This window comes from Octodon degus, unplaced genomic scaffold, assembly GCF_000260255.1.
Source record: "Octodon degus isolate 3935 unplaced genomic scaffold, OctDeg1.0 scaffold00002, whole genome shotgun sequence".
Taxonomy (NCBI): domain Eukaryota; kingdom Metazoa; phylum Chordata; class Mammalia; order Rodentia; family Octodontidae; genus Octodon; species Octodon degus.
In genome coordinates, this window is record NW_004524578.1 from 20,976,235 (window position 1) to 20,997,802 (window position 21,568).

A 21,568-nucleotide genomic window follows, 5' to 3' on the forward strand; every position below is an offset into this window, starting at 1 on the left:
GTGTGTGTGTGTGTGTGTGTGCTGTGTGTGTATGTATGTGTATAACAAGTTAGTACACTGTCAAGGTCAGTTCTTAATTTGGGAATCTGAGCTGCAGTTCACACAAATTGACAGTTTCACAAAAGATGAGAGGTGACCCATGGATCAGACTTTGAGTGTACTGGAAAACTTGAGTTTAAAGTAAAAAGATTTTTTCACCTAAAAAAACCCTGATGATGAGCTTAGGGTGTGTCGGGTTTAGAAAGGCATCTGTGGCCCAGGACGCTAAATTGTCTCTGGTGCTAATTGCTACCACAAGTGCACTTCTTTTTCTGCAGCTTGCTTTAGCTTTGGCCATGCTATGTGCAAAGCTTACCTGGCAGCCAGGGTGGGGAGCTGGAAAACCAGGAAGCCAGCTTGTAGTTGGGTCTGAGGTCACTGGATAGCACAGGTTGTGAGGTTGGCTCCCCAAGAGCTGCTCGCCAGAGACCACTGCTCACCATTACACAGCCTTGCCCCTCGGTGGGTGGATGATTGAACAAATTGTACATCTGCTATGTGCTGTGTACTGTCAGGGCCTCTAAGGTTTGTCATGAAGTCTCCCAACTCTTATCAGACAACTAGTACTACATTTCCCTTGGTTTGAAGGAAAACAGAAAGGCTGGAAAATAAGGTGACTTTTTCATGGCCTAAGACAAAGTTGTCAAATCGAGGGCTTCTGATTTCAAATCTGGCTCTTCATGTTGCAGGAGCGCTGTATACCCCACCCCCACCCCCACCATGCACACACACTAGAAGCCCCGTGTTGAAGTGTAGGTTGTGGTGTGTGTCTGCAACAGCCGTAAGGAGTGCACCATGTTCCCCAGGTGCCCCCCTTTCCTCTTCAGTTGTCTGTGTCCTCTGCCAGCTATAGACCCTTGGCTGGAGATTTTGAAAGCACGTGCATGGCTCACACGAATAGCAGCAAGGCCAGAAAGTAGCGGTTGAAAGAAGATACTTGACAAACATCCCATTGTGTGTTGGCCTTTGCGGTGCAAGTGATGAATCAGACACTGTCCCTGCCTTCATGAAAGTGTGTGACAGTTGATCTCAAAGTTGGAGAGGCACGAGCTTGGTGAAGGGAAGGGGTTACCAAGTGGCCAGTGAACCTTTGTGAAGCAGGTCGGAGATGCGGAAAGGCAGCCTCGCGTTCCCAGGTCTGTTCTTGGTGACTGATGCAATGTGAATGCACAGTGGCTGCTAAAGCTTTAAAACTTTACTGACTTGCCCCAAGCTCCAGAAGCCTCAAAGACACAATGTTCTACTGATATGATAAATGCAGTTTGAGCCCTTGAGAGGGCCCCGAGTTCACTTGGATCCTTCATTTCCTTCATTTTACAGCTCAGCCTGCTGAGGACTATCCTAGTGTCACCCAGGCAGCAGTGCCTACCATGTCGCTTGTCAGGTCACTGTCAGAGCCACAAATGATGCTGGAGACATGGGGCCTGAATGCTAGGTTCAGCTGGCTGAGGCACAAGTGGTTGAGGAACAGAAGCAAGAAAGGAAAAGATGTGCAAAGGGCCTAATAGAAAGTGGCATGTGTCGGCATTGAAACACCATTGTGTATCTTCAGACATCCAGGCTTTTCCAGAGAAAAACAGGGGTGCACAAGTTGGTGAAGCTGACAACTGAATGTGTATAGATGCTGAGCAATGTCCACGTTGAAAAACGACAACTTTGAATTCTCATAGTCTAATAGGACACCGATCTTCTTAGGAGGAACACTTATCCTTATATCTGGGGTGGTCCTGTTGTGCAGAAATTCATACTTATGCCTGAAAATCAGATGTTGATACAATAAAACTTCAAAAATTCTGTAAATGAGCTATGCATAGAACATTTCATATTTATATTTCTATGATTTTGTTATTTTCTTTATTAAATGACTACCAGTGTGGCCATTTCCAAAGCTATAGAATTTCTTCCAACTTTTGGTCTAAGAAATATTTTTAAACATTGTTCTTGAGCAACCTCTTAACCTAAGAAATGTGAGTAGAATCATGAGCTGATATTTCATCAAAGTTACTATAGAAACAGAACACATTGGAAGCCTTTAGGTTTCAAGGCTCTACTGTGTAGACTCTTGGTAACAAAGAACTTGAAGGAGGGAGGTCTTCTGTGTGACACAGTGGGCCTTTTGGTGTGGACTCTGCACAGGTACCCTGAGCTGTCCAGATCTTAATCTTCAATTCACATGGGGCATCCTTCAGGCAGGCAAATTGTCCTGTGTGCTTTGCACAGTGGCTGCTGAAACCAAAGCCATAGGCCTGTCCTAGCCCTGCTGCCAACAGCCAGCCACACACTGGCCCAACACGGATGAACACGGGGAACAGGACCTGCACGTGGGAGAGCAAGCCAGCTCTTCACTTACATTGACTTAAAAAAGATAGAATTGGGGTTTCAAATCAAACTATATTCACTTAACACTGAAAGTAAGTATAAATGAAAACTCCACCATTTAGTGGAGAAGAATGCAGTCTGTGGAGCTGGACTGCCTGGGTTTGAATCCAGTTCTGAGTCCACATGGGTGAGTGATCACTGCTCATGCTGCGACACAGTCCTACAACTGTGCGAAGTGAGATAATGCGTTAGACTGGTGGTGCCCAGTGAAACCGCCGCTGGTTTTAGCTCTATGTCAAAAGCTGCTCTTCCTCTTGGTTAGACTTTAAAGAAAGTAGGTAACTACAGCTTCTGAAATCCCCAGGAATATTTTATAACACAAGATGTAGAACTTGGCCCCCCCACCCCCACCCAACATACACTCAAACCTTTCAAGTTTTAGTCTTGGGTACTGAGATTTTTGTTTTACCTTGATGAGGTGAATGTGTGCCTCATGCACCAGGAGAGGCTGTTTGCGCCCAGGTCCTCCTGCTTAGGGACATCTTCAAAGGCCACACCAACTGTGTAGTCCAAATGCTCATCCACCTCCACCTCCCAGTAATGGCGTCCTCGGACTGGAATTAGATTTCCCATGACAGCAACACATCTGGTTTAGAAAGCAGAAGCATGTCTGATTTGGGGTGTCCTCAGCCACGCCATGCAGGTGAGGGATGTCAACTGCTGAGGGTCGGCAACATGGAGGCAGGAACACCTCACCTGTAAAGTACCCAGAGCTCTCATGGTTCCCTGGGATGTGACTGAAGACTGGAAGAGGAGTATTATGTTGCCCAGTCATGGTTGAGGAGACAGATGCTGGGCCACCGAACACCCTCATTACTCTTACTGGTTGGGGCTTTTCTAGTAGTAATAGAAGTGTGATTCACAAGTCAAGTGAAACATGTGCTGGAAGGTTATGAATGGCGTGCACTTGCCTATAGTACAAAACAAGCTTGGAGGGCCCTTGACTGTCCTTGACCCTCATATCAGGAATGGCTCCAGGCAAATGCCAAATTCAGAGGCTGAGCCAAGACAGGCGAAAATGCACTTTCAAATCATCAAAATGTACCTCCAAGTTCCACTGCCCATAAAGTTATGTTCTAAAACAAAGGGAGGTTTTCATCCCAATCCGGGTCACATCAGTATTTCCAAAGTGAATGATCTACATTCAGGGGACTCCTCTGGTAGCCTGACTTTACATAGCCCCAACATTGCTGGAGACATTTGTGTAGCTATCATTCAAAATTTATCTCAGCATGCAAAACTCCAAACTCTGAATGAGCCAGTAAAGCATTAGAAGAGGGCTATGTGTTAGCTGCTCCTCCAGAGCCACATCACCACTTATGCTGTCCACAACATTCCCAGTGGAGACAATCACATCACTAGCCCAAGCCCCTCACCTAGCTACAGAAGTTTGTCTTTGGCTGAAGAGGAGAGCCTACACTTTTCAGGGTTTCTTTATTTTGATTAACACATGCAGTACCCAGAAACCCAAGGCAGAAAACAGAAATAAGGTAATAACCACAAACTGAGTTTCCAGTTTAATCCTAAACTCATAGTTTGCCCTTATTGCTGGGTATGACGGTGAACACTTAGATCCCAACCCTGAGGGAGGCTGAGGCAAAAGAACTTCCAAGTTCCAGCTCCATCTGGGCAACTAAAATTTAGTGAGACCTTGTCTCAGAAATAAAAAGGGACTGGGAATATAGCTCATTGAAGGTCCTGGATTCAATCCCCAGTACTGCTACATAAAAAGGTCTCCTAAGAAAAAGACTAAGAATTCCAATGTGATGGCTGGAGAGATAGCTTAGCAGCATAAGCACCTGCCTGGCAAGTGCAAGGTCCTGAGTTCAATCTCTGGTGCAAGAAAAAAAAAATTTCCAACACAGTGGCCACAAATCTGTGATCCCAGAACTTTGGAATACTGAGGCAGAAGGATCTCAAGTTCAAGTAAAGGTGCTGGGCATGTTCAGTGCAACAAAGGCCCTGGGTTCAATCCCCAGCAGCAATCCCCTGCTGCACAAGGCTTTGGCCAAGACCAAGCTCCCTAACTTTACTATGCTTCAGTTTCCTCACCTGTTACTGGGATTGATGCATGTCTGGGCTTCCCTGGCTATTGTGATATCTGGATCAGAGATGCCATATAAAGCTCTGTGAACACACTGCTGGACAAGGTTGCAGTGCCCACCCCTCCCCGCTGCCTTCTATGCAAGGCCATCCCACCTCAGGGTATTGTGTGTTAGCTCTGCTGAATCCATGGGTGCCTCTCTCTGCTCAGGAGCCACAGCAACACCCTGAGTCGGCGGTAGCAGCATGTCACTGCCTGTAAGCCAGGACCCAGATGCCTGTCACTCCTCTCTAGCCTGCAGGTTGAATGGTGGTGGAATGGAAGGATAAAACTGCTTTCCTCCATACTCTGCAGTTTCACTGTTTCACAGGAACACTCTCACAGGCAGCAGAAAGGCAGCCAGGAGCAGAGGCAGAGGAAGAGCCAGCTGAGGGAAGGCCCAAGACCCAGGCAAGGGGGCCTTGACTCAGTTCCCACCAGGGGCTCTTCTAGGCCTCAGGTGAGAAACATTTTTCTTCCTTGGAAGGTCTACCACCCTCCTACCAAAGACGCCTTTGGCCTACCTCCCAGCATATTTACTGTTTAATCCTGGAAACTGAGTTAGCCCTACCACTCTTTATTTCATTGCTTTGACTTTTTTCTTAGTGCGTTGCTTTTTAAGTCTTGTACACCTTTGGAGAAAGAAGGATAGCACCAATAAGCCCCCTTAACATGAAGTGCCAGGCTCTGGACAAGCAGGTAGAGAGCTTGCAGCAGGTAGGGCTGCCCCTCCCTCAGGCCACACCCTAAGGACGGGCTTGCTCTGTTTCTCCACCCAGGGCTTCTCTGCAAGGTGTCACAGTATGGGAAAGGGCCCTGGGACCTGGGCTCAGCAGCAGGGGACTGAGTCTTTCTGTCTTTCTATCCTGACCCCATACCCCACAGGGTCCTCAGGGGCCACCCTTCCCCACCAGGCTCACGTCCCCCCCCCCATTTCTGGGATTTCCTTTCCCACTGGGAGGCTGCCTCTATTCTTCATAATCCCACTCCCTGACCCGGTAAGGTCACCAGAGCAGTTCCAAGAACATCTTGTGGAGCAGGAGTGAAGTACCTGGTGAACCGGGTCTGGTGGGGCAGCAGGTCCCGGGTGAGGCTTTTCTTTTCACTTCGGGTCACTGTAAACCCATCTTCTGAAATGGTCAGCCAGGGGTGGCAGGTGGCCTTGTTCAGGGGAAAGTAGCTTCCTGTGGGGCAGGGAATACACACAGTATGCCTGGACAGTTCCCTCACTGCTGCAGAGGGGCCCCACATGTGGGTGCAATGTCCCAAGAACCCCTTGGAGTCCCAGCCTCCTGTGGACCAGCTTCGCTGGAAGGTGCTGGGCCTTGCACTGAGTGAAGCTGTTTGCACATCTGACCCCTTCAGGCCTCATTAACACCCATAGAAACAGGTGTTACCATCTCCATTAGTAGACAGGGAAACAGGTGTGGATGGGTAAGAAGTCTGCTGGCAAATGATCAACTCAAATTTGAACCCCATAGTCTTGCAATTCTAGTGCCTGTGCCCCTGCATCTGGGTTGGAAATGCCTGAGTCCAGACAAGAATTTCTAACTTGCTTGCTAAGGAATATAGGAGTCCTGGGGATTTGTAATGACCATTTGACAAAGGTTAGCAAAAATTCAACATCAGCCTTGCAGTTAGGGCAGTGGGGGAGAAGGACAGAGATGAGTCATCCCCAGATCATGACCTAAACAGAGCTGATCCAGTAGTTGTGCAGATCTAATAAAAATCATTTTTTAAAAAGCCATTACTAAGGAACTCCTGCTCTATTACTGTCCCTGAGACCAATTCTTTTTTCCTCATCTCCCATTCTGTCACTTTTTAATGTCTCCAACTTTAGTTCGAGCATCACCAACAAACTGCTCACAATTGTTTTTGCAACCCTTGCTGATAGGAACTTTATTTGCTGACTGTTGAAAGGGAGGCACAACTAACAGGGAGTGGCCCCTACTACCCTTGCTCTTCTCAAGCAGAGATCATTTATATATATATATATATATATATATATATATATAATCTTAAAAATTATCTTCTCTAGGGGAGACTGAGGCAGGATGATTGTAAGTTCAAGTCCAACCTGAGCAATTTATTGATACTGTCTCAAAATAAAAAATAAAAGAGCTGGGGATGTAGTTTAGTCAAAGGCCCTGGGTTCATTTTCCTAGGCTATCCATGCACATAAAAAATATTTGAACAGATGAATTCCAAGGTGATCAAATAATCAAGGGTTGGCTACACCTTTTCTTCTCTATTTTCTTTTATTGAAACAGCTGGAATTGGGTATGTCAAAACAAGCCAGCACAAAAAGCTAGAACTGCAGACAACTGAAGCAAGGCCCCAGCACAAGACCAAAAAATCCCAAGCTCTGCTTGGGGCAGTCATTCCAGCTCTATGGCTGTGAGTAGCCGCTGGACTTCCTGCCTGGCTATGTGGGAGGAACAAAAATGGGGGTTGGTCATGGCCCTGTCCTGCTGCCCTTGAAAAGGAGGACACAGTGACACAGCATCTCTCAGAAAAAGTTCCCCACAGTGGGCATGCTGTTCCTAAGGGCTGGGCCAGCTGTGTTCATGTCACCCACACACAAGTCCAGCTGGTGTGTGCCATGAGGTGTAACAGAGCTGCCTGGCCTTGGCACAGCTCAGTGAGCAGGGCCAGGGTGACAGGAGATGGGAGGATGTCACCAGCGAGGTCCTTGCTGACTCAAGACTCGAAAGTGAGATGTGACTGCTCTCTGACAGAGAGCCCCAGGCACACAAGAGATGGGGCTTGGGGCTAGGAGGTGAGCTGAGGCCAGTGGCTCTTCTGGGAATTTGATCAGGACCCTGTCCCAGGGAGGGTCTCAGCCTGGGTGAGATACAGGGTACTAGGCTGCCCAGATCCAGTGTCTGAGCCTCTGGCCCACCTGAAGGACCTAGAGCAAAACTGCTCAGCTGCCAACTGCTATGACTTGGGTCTTCATTCTCTCCATCTGTAAGAGCAGACCACAGGACTTTGGTCTCCCAGGAGCCCTGCCAGGTCTTCCCTGTGTACCTATGCATGCTGTCTGGTGACATCACAGCAACATGGAGTCTGTCACCAAGTGGCTACCGAGACCCATAGGGTACCACCCCACAGCCCAGGGCCCAGACCTGTGGTACGGACTGTAGCAGGGGCGCTCCTGGCACTGGGGCCTCCCATGTTGAGGGCCCGCACACAGATGGTGTAGCTCTGCCCGGGCTGCAGCTGTATCAGCGACTCGCAGGTTGGGATGCCCACCACGGACCTGGGCAGGGAAATGGAGCCATGGTCAGCATAGGGCCACGGTGCCTGGGCCCAGGCCTGGCCATGGCTTCCAAAGCTGGCATTGTCTGAAAACCAGTCACAGTCCCTGTCCTCAGCCTCCCCTCCACCTTTCTCTGGGGTGCATGGCTGTCTCCCTCTGGAGCTTCCCATGGATTCTCAGGTACCTAGTACTTTGCTCAGTGAAGGCCAAATGCAATGTCTACATCTGGCCTAGAGGGTCATAAAGTGCTCAAGGGCAGGACCTGAGGACCACTGACCATGGCACATTCAGAATTCTCAGTATGTTTCTGTGACAAGAGCTGGAGGGCCTGGGGGTGTTAACCTCCACAGACTTCTGCACAGCCTGCTGTAAGCAGAGGAACAGCCCCATTCTTCCACTGCCACAGCTGCAGGCTGTCAGATATGCAGACCCTGGTGGTTCCTGCACCCAGCCTTCATCACCTGTGTACCTTCCTCACTTTTTCCACGAGGTGAGCCTGAGCCACTATGGCCTTTGGTAGCAGACAGCATTCTTTGAGTGCTGAGCTGCAGTCTCTCTTCCTTCCTTTCTTCCCTGAACGTCAGCCAGGTCGGTCCCTTCATGCCTCCACTGTAGCCAACTCACCTCTGCCCAGCCGATGTCCCTGTGGCCCCTCCTGGTGGCTCCCACATCCATAGCTTTCAGGCTCACTTGCTCCCCGCCCCCCTTCAGGGTCTGCTCCACTCTGTCCCCTAGCTCACTCTTATCTCTTCTTCCTTCCTAGCACTTTAGGGCCCCACAGCATGGTGCATTTCACACATTGCTGTTTTCTTAGTTTTAATTTTTTATTTTTGGCTGTTTCCCCATTTGTCTGTCATCTTCATCAGGGCAAGAGATGTGTCAATCTATTCCCCAGGCCCACAGCGCCCAGACTTGGCACCACAAGTCTAGTACCAGCGAACCTATGATATGCATGCGCAGCGGGCTATATCACTGAGAGCTTTAAAAGGTTTGCCAGCTTTGATGAGTCTGTGGACACTTATTGATTGAATAAATGGAATCTTTAATCTGGCTTTGTAAAAAAGCAAACATGAGGTGTTAACCACTTATACTCTTGATATCCTTTCGCCTTTGATAATGGCATTGTAGCTGCTTCTTGTGAAGAATAAGTACCCTATAACTAAGATTTTCTGTGTGTCAGATTCTGACCTCTCCATACCTCATTTCCAAGCACCCAGCACATGCCCGTGTGACTCACTCGGTGACCCCTGAGGCTGCCGGTGCCTCTGCCTGGGTCAGCTCCACGGTGTAGGAGTCCACGGGATTCAAGTTCCCAGACTCCCAGCAGATGAGCACGGCCTCTTCGCAGCTCCTTATCGCCTCCATTTTTATAATAGGGGCAGAGGGGGCTAAACACAGGGAAAGGGGTGAATAACTGTCCTGTTCACTTCCCGCCATTGCATTCACAGCCATGGACAAACATCACAAGCACCCTGTCCTCCCATGTAAAAGATTCAGTGCCATGAAGAACAGCAGGGAATTTCTCCCAAGTCCTGGAGGTTCCAGTGCCATGTGATCGAATATGGTGCTTGATATTTTGACACCAACCATGAGAAAATGTCCCTGCCATACTAAGCGTGTCAATCCAATGTATTAATGGAACAGAAAAGAGTCATATGGCTCTTTCTGTCCTTGCAAATAACATCAAGGGCCCTGCCATGTCCCAAACTTGTAACTCTGGTGTCCCCTTGAATGGAAGCCCTGTGACAGGAAACAGTGACCCCATTACCTGTCATGTATACTGCACGCTCGCTTGAGGGACTGGGGCCAGCCCTGTTCTGAGCTATGACCCAGAATTCATACTGGGTATTTGGTTCAAGGTTCATCACTGAACAGTATGTTTCTTTGACAGTCACCGTAAGCTCTAGAGGAGAAAAAAGACAAGAATTCAACCCTTAGAATAGGTCAAGTGACTGCAAATTCTTTGTGCTGAATCCCACTATAGTTGATGGAAAAACTGGGTGCAGATTCCTCCCTTTATGCACACTCATTGGCAGTGTGACTTCGCTGTTCTTTCTACTAAGGAGCTCTGTCTCAGTCAGGCATGGAGCCATACTCCTGTAATCGGAGCTGCTGGGGAGGCTGATGCAGGATTGTGAGCTTGAGTCCAGCCCAAGCAACTTAGTAAGAACCTGTCTTTAAAAAAAAAAAAAAATCTGAGGATATAGCTCAGTGATAAAGCACCCTGGGTTTGACCCCCAGTAGCACCTTCCAAAACAGATTCTTTCTTGCCATTCTTTGAAGCTGGGCCTACTTGTGTGACTTGCTTGGCACCATGCGGCAATGACAGGATGCAGACAGAGGCTTGGGAAGGTCAGGGCACAGGGCCTTGAACTCTTGGATGCTAGTCACACTGCTACCACACATGAGCAGGCCAGAGCCAGCCTTCAGGGATGTGGACACACACAGGAGGCCCCCACGCCCAAGTGGCTCTGGCCATCCCAGCTAGGGCAGTAGATGAGTGAGGCCATCCTGGACCACCTAGCCCTAACCAACGTGGCTCAGATAAGAATTGCCCAACCAGTCCATAGCATTATAAGAAAAAATAAATTTCTTTTAAGCCACTACGTTGGGGAGGTTCTGTTATGCAGCAAAAATTAATATAACTCTGACTATTCCATGATCTTACAAGGTTCACTAATCCACCCTCTGATGTCAGCTCCATTCTAACATGCCCACTTCAGAGACCCCATGGATGGCCACAACACAGCCCAACACCATGGCACTTGTGTCCACAAGAAGTGCCAACAGGCCTGACTCCTGCCAAAGGCTGCAGCAAATCAGCTCTTCCTTTCCCCAGAACTGCCTTCTTTCCTAGCCTTGGGTGGGACACTGGCCTCACCCACCCCACCTTCGGGGCCTGGTGCCATAACAGCTCCCTGGGCAAGGAGCCCACAGCTCTGATTCTCATCCTGGTTCTGCCGCAGTTCACTATATTCCCACAGACAGATTACTGCTCTAGACAGATCTCAGCATCCTCATCCATAAAATGGGGTTCTCCAAGTCCCATTCTGGGAACCCATCTCTGACCACCTAGGGAGGCCTTGACCCCAATTCCTTCAGGTACTCAAAGGGGGCCCAAGTGTTCCCTAAAAGTCCATAAATTGGAGGCTTGGCCTCAGCCCATGGGGCTATTGAGAGGTGAGGGAACGTGTAGTAGAGGGTGTCTACTGGGAGAAGTGAAGTTAGTACAGGCATATTGGGGTCTCAGCCCTTCTAGCTGCCTTTCTCCAGGCTCTCTGACTACCTTACATGGCCATGTGTAGTATTTTGTGACAGGTCTGAAATCAATGGAGCCCAGTGAACCAGAACTGAGTCCTCTGAAACACTGAGGCAAAATAAACCATTCTTCCTTAAATATCAATTTACCTCAGGTATTTGTCACAGTTTCTCTTATAGCACAGGAATGAAGTAAGATAAGCCAGCCTACCCCCCACAGGCCAGAATGTGCTGGAACTTAGCCCTGCTGGGCTTCCTGAAGAGGCACATTACTGGCCTGGCCAGCATCCTACCCAGGCAGACACTAACCCAAGGACAACTCTCACCAGTTGGCTCTGAATACACTCCAGACACCTTGGCTTGGCCTCACGGTCCTCCCCTGCCAGGACCCAACTTGCCTTCTGCCATGCTCCCCTGCCTGTATCTCCCACTGGGGTACCCAGGTCATGACAGCTGTAGGGTAGACCCCTCCCTTCTCCATCTCACCATCTCCTCTAGGGGGCCTGAGCCATTCCCATGGGTATGAGCATGTTCCAGGTGGAGCCTCACCTGCTTGCTCCTTCCCAGGCAGACTGTCCCGCACTGGCCGGTAGAACAACTGATAGCTCTCAACTGTGTCATCGGCGTATAAGCTCCAGCACACTCGGACAGAGGAACCTGTGGCTGAGTTGGGGGCTTGTGGATTTATCACAGGAGCACAAGGAGCTAGAAAAGAAAAAGAGCACAAAAATATGTAACTGTTTATTTATATTTTTTAAAATATTTTTTAATTCTTTCCATATTTTGAAGAGACTTAAAGTTTAACATATCAACACTTGATGGAAAATATATGTTCCATCTTATACCTAAAATGTTTGATATTCAGACAGACAGTGAGGTTAAACCCAAGTGCATATGTTGTAGGGTAATAATAAGCTTCTCTTCTGGAGGGTTAACAACCTAAGTTTGCAGACCAAAAATTAGAGAAAAAGAAGGGCTGCAAGGACAGCCAACTTTTTGGCCCTAGCCTTTCAAGGTCGGTGAGGACTCAGGACACAGGAAAACCTATACTGTAACATCATTTAACTCAGTTGAGTCCCAAATTTTCTGATCAAGGAGATTATGGGGCCACAGAGGAATGTGATTGATGATGTAGTATATGCCTAAAGAGAGTCACATGGAGAAAAAACATTCTCTCAGGCTTTCACAGAGAGCAAATTGGTTAAGCAATGGCTGTGACTCATCTACATGGTTGACAGTGACAAAGGATCTACGAAGTGCAGTACAGGGTTTCGGGATAAGTCCTGAGGGGACTTGACTGACCTTGTCAGAAACAAAAGTTACATTTCTTGATATATAGGTCTTGCTTTATCTTGATCTTAACCATCCAGCAGAAAGGTGTAGAAATGAGGTACGAAAAGTGAAGCCATGTTAATATGTAGAGCTGTGGAAGGCTCAAGTCATCAGATTCGGACATTGCCAGTCCTGTGGATAACCCACTACTACTGTGGACTACCGGACTATATTGAAATATTTTGCTGAATTCATGCACCTACAATATTTGGATGGCAATGGAATACCAATCTCTGACAAAACTAAACTAAAGAAGGAGATATAAATGAAGGACAATTTTGTATCTGTATATACAAAATAGTTAGGATAGATATATAGCCACTTTCTCTTAATTCAATAAGAAGAAAGATTTATACTAATAGTGTTTAGACAGGATATCATGTCTGTATCTTGTGCTATGAATGACTACTACGAAGACAGCAATATGCAATGTATTAATTGTTGTAACTCTCCTACCAACCTGTTTTGAAACTGTCTCACTGCAATGTTTTCCCAATAAAATTAATTTTTAAAAAATAATAAATAAAAAAAGAAAAAGAGCACAAAATGAGGAGGCTTAAATTAGGTACAGGATGGTTGTGGCTCCTTATCTAGAATCACTGGTCTCCTAATGCATCCATGGCCCTTGGCTATGGAACAGAGAGCCTGGAAAAGGGAATAGATGAGGGAAAAGCACAGCCTCTCACTCATGAGCCTACACGAATGACCAGTGTCCCCATTCCTGCCTGGGCCAATGCAGATGAGTTTGAGAAGCAAGGGTCAGGGACTAGGTCTCACACTGAGGTGTAGTTTGTGGGTCTTGTGCCAGGTCTTGAGTCTCTGGCCCCTCTGTGGATTTTAAGGTATAGGACATCCAAGCCCACAGTTCTGCTGTCCCCAGCTCTGGAGTGAACAGTAGGACAGCTCCCTTGAGCAGGGCTGCTCTACCTTTACTGGGGAGCATCTGACTACCACCTCTCACATTACAATAACAATAACAGGTTGGGCTAGGCAAATTGTGCTTTACAGAGCCATCTTCTGCAGGGTCCATCTACTAAATTAACGCTTCTCTGTGAGTTTATACTTCTGCCTCCTCCACTTCCACACAGTCTCATACACAATGTAGAAGAAAAGTGAGCCTTGTTTTTTCCCTGTCCTCCTTTTCCATGAGAGCCTTTCCCTTACTCTCATGCTTTTAAGAGCTCCCTTGGTGTCAGAGCAAAACTAATCAATCCACGTGGGAGCACAGCTAAACTTGAAGGAGTTTCCTTGGCAACAGCTCATCTTTTTTTTCTGGCTAGGGGCTCTCAAGACTGTGACATGACAGAGGTGAGGAGGAAGTCAGAGAACTACATCTGGCTCCAGAAGTTGTCCTCACTACACTGCCAAGGAAGCCCCTCCAAGAGCTGTAGTGAAAGGAGGGAGGAGCTGGGGAGCTTCCCACACTGGATGCATATAGGATAAGCATCTGCATGGAAGCTGGATATAGCATGGTGAAGAAAACCGCCAATGCCACTTAGTGACCTGAGTCACTGTGCCTGTCCTTCTAAATGACCAGGTTTGATTATTGAGCAGTACCATCCCCAGATGGGAGAAAGGACCATTTAGTAAACTCCATAGCTAAGTGAATTCTTCCCATGATGTAGCAATTATAAGACTAGACCCCAAGATTCATGGTTAAAGGTGCTTAATACCATCTGATTTATAATGGCAAAAACCCTGGAAACATCTTAAGTATCCAAAAATTGAGAATTAAGCAAAAGCATTAAGATAGGTAGCCATTAAAATGATGTTGTGGAAGAATTTATCAGTGTAATAAAATGCCCAGCATGATTATTTTGTTTAAAAGGCAGACTATGGGACAGAATGATTTCATCTTTAAGAAAAATATTTTGCAAGGAAAACTCTAAAATGATGTGGATATCATTGTTCCTTTTTCCCTCCCTCAGTGTTTGATCTTCTTTTTATATGAGCATGAACATGGTTTCTAGTTCCTTTGTGATTGTTCTGTTCTATTCTTCCTTTTATTTCTTTCTTCCTTTTCTCCTTCCCTCTGTCTTCTGTACCAGTTTCCCAAAGTTTGTGTGATCCTCCTTTGCCCTCCAGCCTTGCATCTAATCTCTTCCTCTACCTCGATTTCTATTTTCCTCGTAAATCATTTTAAATTTTCTTACCTGATGCTAAAATTGAAATATTGAAGGCCTATTTAATGCATATAATTTTCTGGTTTGGTTTAGATTTTTATATATAACCACAAATCTAGTTTATGCAATTAAGGTGGTAAATTAATGGTTAGCTCAGTTTGTCATTTTCTAGGCTGTATTTGATGCTATTGTTAATGCTGATTGTACCCCTGCAGCCAAAGTGACAAATGATTCTAATGAGCTGTTGTCCCTTGTATACCAAGACTGAGAATACTGTGGGTCAGTGTCAAAGAACCAGGGGATGCACAAAAGATACAGGAATTCCTCACCCTTAACCAATTGAAGAGGTAGGACCTTCAATAGACTTAAAACCCAAAAACCAGCTACAACTGAAGATACCTTGGAGTAGTAATTTTCTAAGGGTTCTAAATACAAGCAATAAATCAAATCACTATAGGCAATTGACAGACATCAACTCAGGAATTAAACTAAAAAAAAAAAAAAAGAAATGACAGCACACTTAAATAAGATGCAACCCCAGACATCTAGTTTACATAAGGCAAATCCAGGGGGCAATGAGGTGGGACAATCTAAAAGCCACCCATATGGCCTCTCTGAAGTAATAACAACAAAGGAAATTAATAAGGCTCTGGTAAAAATCAAATCAGAAATAATTTCTCAGATAACTGCAGAGATAGTGTCCACAATGAAACCCATGCTTAGTGACTCTAGATTATATACATACACAAAAACAGATGAATGTAAAAAAATATAGAAGTCATGAATGCTCATCATAGAAAAGAAATGGAATTTATAAGGCAGATTCAAGCAGATATGCAGAAAATAAAAATTCCATTGAAAGTATCCTCAGCAGATTTAGTATAAGGACAGGATCTCAGATATAGAAGACAGGCTTGTGCTTAGCAATCATGAAAGGAAAGATTTCTTAAAAATAGCATGGAGCTGGGCCAGCAAGATAGCTCCACAGACTCCATGCCTGTTTAGGCAAGCACAGGGACCAGGGTTCGATCCCCAGCACCACATGTCACGCCAGGCCTGGCCCTGAGGTGCTGAGCTGGCCACCAAGACTGGGTATGGTGGTGCACACCTGTAATCCCAGTGCTGGGGAGGCTGAAAACAGAAGGATCACTATGAATCCAAACTGTGTAATAAGACTCTGAACCCAATACATTAAAAAAAATAGCATGGGGCCACATGAAATCAATCCAGCACCTGCTAGATGAGGCAATGAAGAATAAGTTAAGATTGACTGGAGTCAATAAAAAAGCAGGAGTCATCACAAATTATATATATATATATATATATATATATATATATATATCCTGTTCACAGACATGGACAGAAAACTCTCCTGGTAGAGAAAAAGAACTTGACATACACATTAGTGAGGTATATAGAGTTCCAATTAACCACGATAAAAAAAAATCTACAGCCAGCCATACCATAGTCAAGATTTCAGAATTCAACACAAGAATAGTATCTTAAAAGCTGTAGGGAAAACAAACAACCCATCAGAATCACAGCTTACTTCTCAGCACAAACCCTCAAGTCAATAAGAGTTTGGAATAAAGTATTTTAAGTTCTAAAGGAAAACAACCTTCAATCCAGATTGATGTACCACACAAAATTATTTTTCAAAACTGACAGAGAAGGGCTGGGGAGATGGCTCAGTGGTGATAAAAGCTACTTATGACAAACCCACAGCCAACATCATACTTAGCAAAAACTGAAAGCTTTCACTCTAAAATCAGAAATAAGGCAAAGATGTCCACTGCCACCACTTTTATTCAATATAGTTATGGAAACCTTAGCCAGAGCAATTTATTTATTTATTTATTTATTTATTTATTTATTTATTTATTTATTTTGGCAAAATCGGGGATTGAACTCAGGCCCTTGCGCTTGCCAGGGAAGTGCTTATTCTACTGAGCCATCTCCGTGGCCCAGCCAGAGAAATTTATTTATTTATTTATTTATTTATTTATTTATATTTATGTTTTTATTGAGAAATAAATATGAATGAGAGTTTCACAGCTGATTAATAGGACAGGTTTGATAATCAATACACTGTACATTGTTATGTTCTTAGTGGTTATCCATAGTACAAGAAGCAGACAGGATATTCTGTCCAAACACTGTTAGTACACCTCTTTCTTCTCAGTGAGTTAAGCAAAAGTATCTGTAAATTTATCCTAACTATTTTGTATATATAAATACAAAATGATCTTTCCTTTGTATCTTTTTTTTAATTTTAATTTTAATTTTAATTTTTGTTCTGTCAGAGGTGAATATTCTATTGGCATCTAAATACTATAGGTGTTTGAATTCAACTAAACAATCTAACACTGTCTAGCAGTCTATAATATTAGTGGGCTATCCTCAGAAGTTATTGACTTGAGCCTTTTACAGCTCATCGTATTAATAATGGATTTACTTTACCTCGTTTTTATACTTTTCTGCTGGATGGTTAAGACCAAGATATAGCAAGAAGCCAGAGCAATTTAGACAAGAGAAAGAAATAAAAGGAATAATGATAGAAAAGGAAGAAGTTAAATTATTATTCATGGATGACATAATATTCTACATAGAAGAGCCCCAAAACCCTATGCAAAGGCTTCCAGATTTAATAGTCAAATTTAGTACCATAACTGGACCCAAAGTCAGCACTCAAAAATCAACAGCCTGGGCCAGGGAGACAGCTCAGTGGCCTAAGCACCTGCCTGGCAAGTGTAAGGACTTGAATTTGATTACCAGTACCCCCCCAAAAAAAATCAACAGCCTTCAGAGAGAAGAAATAACTTACAGGATGGAATAAAATTTTGTCAAATATTCCACAGGCAAAGAAATAATATCTAGAATATATTAAGAACTAAAAAAAAAATTAGACCCCCTCAACATAAAGGGCCCAACCAGAAAACGGATAACTGAAATGTACACACATATTTTTGAAGAAATAGAAATGGCCAATGAATATGTGAAAAAATATTTAACATCTCTTGCCATTAGAAAAATGCAAATTAAAACAACAGTGAGATTTCATTTTACTCCAGAATGAATGGTTATCATTTAAAAAATCAGAAAACAAATGTTGGTGAGGATGTAGGGGAAGAGCAACCATTCTTCAGTAAAGTAATACAACCACTATTGAAATTGAAACAGAAATTTCTTGAAAAACTAAAACAAAAAATTCCACTTGATCCAGTTAGGCTCCTCCTAGTTTTCTTCCCCCCCAAAAGTTAAAGACATCATATCACAGTGATACATGTGTGCCCATGTTTATAGCAGCACAATTCATTAATAGCCAAATCTTAGAAGCAGCCTATACACCCATAGACAGATGAATGGATAAAGAAATTGAGGAATCTCCAAACTAATTTCAATAGTGGTTGTACTAGGCAGTGTCTACCACTGAGCCATGAACTCAGGCCCCATTTCTGTTTTGATTTTTTTGACTCATTGGTTTTTCAGGTGTATATTGTTTAATTTCTACATACTTGTGAATTTTCAAATTTTCTTCCTGTTATTGATTTATAGTTTCATATTACTGTGGTCAGAAATGACACTTTATAAGATTTTGGGGACCGGGGAAATGGCTCAGTAGAATAAGTGCTTGCCTGGCAAGTGCAAGGGCCTGAGTTCAATCCCTGGTTACACCAAAAAAAAAAAAAAGATTTTTTTTTTTTTTTTTTTTTTTTTTTTTTGGTGGAAGCAGGGATTGAACACAGGCCCTTGTGCTTACCAAGGAAATACTTATTCCACTGAGCCATCTCCCTGGCCCAGATTTCAGTCTTCTTAAAATTTCTAATACCTGTTTTGTGCTAATTTATAATTTTGGTAATGTGACATTTATACTTGAGAAAATATGTATTGTGCTATTGTTGAACAGAATGTCCTATATATGCCGCTTAGGTCCATTTGAGATGTGGTGTTAAAATAATAACAAAAAGAATAAAATAGATATAAGCTTAATCAAGGAGGTGAAAGCCTTATACCCTGAAAACAAAACATGGATGAAAGAAATTAAAGCAGACACAGATAAATAGACATCATGTGGTTACATAGTAGAAGCATATTCTTAAAATGTCATCTACAGATAAAATCCCTATGAAAATTCAATAGCATGTTTTATAGAAATAGAAACAAAAATAGTAAAAATTCAAATAGAACCACAAAAAACCCCAGATAACCAAAGCAGTCTTGAAAAAGACCAAGGTAAAGGCATCACATTTCTTGACATTAAAATATATGACAGAGATATAGTAATTAAAACAGTATGGGGGCTGGAGCGATGGCTCAGTGGTCTAAAGCTCCTCCTTGGAACAAGCTTGGCTAAAGCACAGGGACCACGGTTCAATTCCCCCAGCACTACATGCCAGCCAGCTGCGCCCCCTCGTGGGCTGAGCTGGCCACACACACACACACACACACACACACTAAATACATGTTAAAAAAAAAAAACAAAACAGTATGGTACTGGCTTCAGCATAGTCACATAGATCAATAGAATAGAGTCAACAATAAATTCACATATGTACAGCCAACTGATTTTTTTAAAAAGATTATCAAGACCATACAAAGGAGAAAGAATAATCTCTTCAAAAGAGATTATTTTTCTCTGTGAAAACTGGACAAACATGCAAAAGAGTACCTAAAATGTACTAATAAAAATCATTAAAAAATGTAAAAGCATGACCCTTGTAAAATCCTTGAGGAAAACACAGAAGAAGATATTCTTGACATTGGTCTTGAAATGGTTTCTTGGATTTTCATGGAAAACACAGACCATAAAATGAAGACTACAGATAAGCAGGACGGCACTAAACTTAAAAGCTTCTGCATAACAAAGAGGAGTGGAAAGAGAATCTATGGAGTTGGGGGAAATGATTTGCATGCCTTATATTGATTAAGAGACTAATATCTAGTCCAACATGGTACAGCATCCTTGTAATCCCAGCACTCTGGGAGTCTGAGTCAGGAGGATCCTAAGTTTAAGATTAGCCTGAGCAATTTAGCTAGAACCTATCTCAAAAGAAATTTTTTAAAAAGGGGAGGTTGGGATTTAGCTTAATCTCCTGCCCAAACCAAAAGGAAAACAAATCATTGCCCCCCAAAAAAGAGACTAATATCCAAAATATATAAGAATCTCCTATAATTCAATAGTAAACAATAAAAACAAAATCAAAATAACCTCATTAAAAAATGATCAGAAAAAAAAAAATGATCAGAGTGGGCCGGGGAGATAGCTCAGTAGAATAAGTGCCTGCCTGGCAAGTGCAAGGGCCCGGGTTTGATCCCTGGAACCATGTGCCATGCTGGCCCTGGGACCTCGGGTGCACTGTGCTGGCCAGTGAAACCAGGCATGCTGGTACACACCTGTAATCTCAGCACTGGGGAGGCTGAGACAGGAGGATCACTATGAGTCCAAGGTGTATAGCGAAACCCTATACCAAATAAATACAAGATTTTTAAAAAGTGGCCACCAAATATATGAGTGCATATACAGCATCACTAATCCTCAGCGAAATAGAGATCAAAACCACAATGAGGGATCATTTCATGCCCACTGTTAAGGCTATTATCAAAAAACAAGTCAGCTAGGCATTGTGCATGCCTGTAATCCCGGCACTCTGGGAGGCTGAGATAGGAGGATTGTATGTTCTAGTCCAATTTGAGCAACTTAGTGAGAACTTGTCTCAAAATACAAAAGAAGATGGGGCTGTAGCTTAGTGCAAAGGCCCTGGGTTCTCTCTGCAAGTGTTAGGGGTGGAGGGTGGGATGACAAGCCAAGGATGACAAGTGTTGGCAAGGATGTAGAGAACTGGAACTCTGACACGCTGCCAACGGGCATGTAAATTAGCATAGACACAATGGAAAATACAGTGGAGATGGTTCCACAAGAAATTAAAAGTAGGACTGCCATACGATCCAGCGATCCCATCCCAGGTATGCACCCAAAAGAATGTGAAATTGTGATCTGCGAGAGGTATGTGCAGTCCACAGTCACTGCAGAACTATTCACAATAGCCAAGAGGTGGAAGTAACCTAAATGTCCACGAACAGAGGGGTGAAGACAACGTGGTACAAATACATAGACTATTACTCAGCCTTACGAAGGAAGTCCTCCAGTTTGTGACAATCGGATGAACACAGGACATTATGCTCAGTGAAACGAACCAGCCTCACAAGAGGACAAGTGCTGTATGATTCCACTTCTATGAGATACCAGAAGTAGTCAAACTCAGAAGTAGAGGACAGAATGGTGATTATCAGGGGCTGGGCTTGGGGGAGAAATCAGCGAGGAATTGTTGCTCGGTGAGTGTACAGATTCAGTTCTACAGGATGGGTAAGTTCTGGATATGTACTGCATCACATAGTGAGACATGTTACGAGGCTAGATCTCATGTTCAGTACACATATATGCGCATGTGCACGCACACACATACACACATACACAGGCTTCTGGAGACTTGAGCTTGCTGTGAGGGTCCCCCTCAGGTGGCATACGCACCTGGGATGGTGTTCATGGAACCCATCAGCTGTTCCACATCAGAGAAGTCCAAGGTTTGGTCTTCAAAGTCAGGCTGTGCAGAGATCTCCACGTCTGTTTTTGTTTTCAGGAATTTCCCGAGCCTATGTGCACACAAAGACACAGCAGCAAGAATGCAGGGGCCTGCTTCTCAGGCTGTCTCCGGGAGCGGCACCCTGGAACTGACTTTAGAGCCCTCTTTGCTGACTTTCCTGTCCTAGCACACTACTGGCTGCCTCTGCCCACCTGGGAGGTCACCACCGGGGGTGGGTGGTGTTGGTTTGCGCCTTTGAGGCCGGCAGAAGGGAAGGGCTGTGTCAGAGGGTGGCCAGGAGCACGCCCACTTCCTCCCCATGGGGGCTCCCTCACCCACAGCACCCAGGAGGGCTCAGCAGGGGCTGCCAGTGCTCTCAAAGTGCTGAGCTTGGGGCTCCGAGTCTTCTGGCAATCGCCAGGTTTTTAAGTGGCAAAGGCAGGGTCTGAAACCAGGTCAACTATTGCCCAAATCCTTAGGGTATTAAGTTTCAATGTTCATGTGGCTTTAC

General features: G+C 44.6%; 1 protein-coding gene across 4 annotated transcripts in view; it reads right to left on the minus strand.

Annotated features, from left to right (window-relative positions):
• Window positions 1-23: 23 nt before the first annotated feature.
• Window positions 24-21,568, minus strand: part of Fsd2 (fibronectin type III and SPRY domain containing 2) — a 40,054-nt gene continuing 18,509 nt past the window's right edge. For 2 of the 4 annotated variants that reach the window (XM_023710750.1, XM_012514240.2), the window contains exons 5-12: window positions 21,006-21,127; window positions 11,571-11,726; window positions 9,532-9,666; window positions 9,001-9,151; window positions 7,630-7,763; window positions 5,553-5,685; window positions 2,828-3,004; window positions 24-1,793 (exon numbers count right to left, since the gene is read on the minus strand). In XM_023710750.1, the coding sequence (XP_023566518.1) occupies window positions 1,541-1,793; window positions 2,828-3,004; window positions 5,553-5,685; window positions 7,630-7,763; window positions 9,001-9,151; window positions 9,532-9,666; window positions 11,571-11,726; window positions 21,006-21,127 (1,261 nt within the window). In that variant the 3' untranslated portion in view covers window positions 24-1,540. The remainder of the gene's footprint in view (window positions 1,794-2,827; window positions 3,005-5,552; window positions 5,686-7,629; window positions 7,764-9,000; window positions 9,152-9,531; window positions 9,667-11,570; window positions 11,727-21,005; window positions 21,128-21,568) is intronic. The other 2 variants (XM_023710746.1, XM_023710753.1) reach the window with 2 other exon arrangements.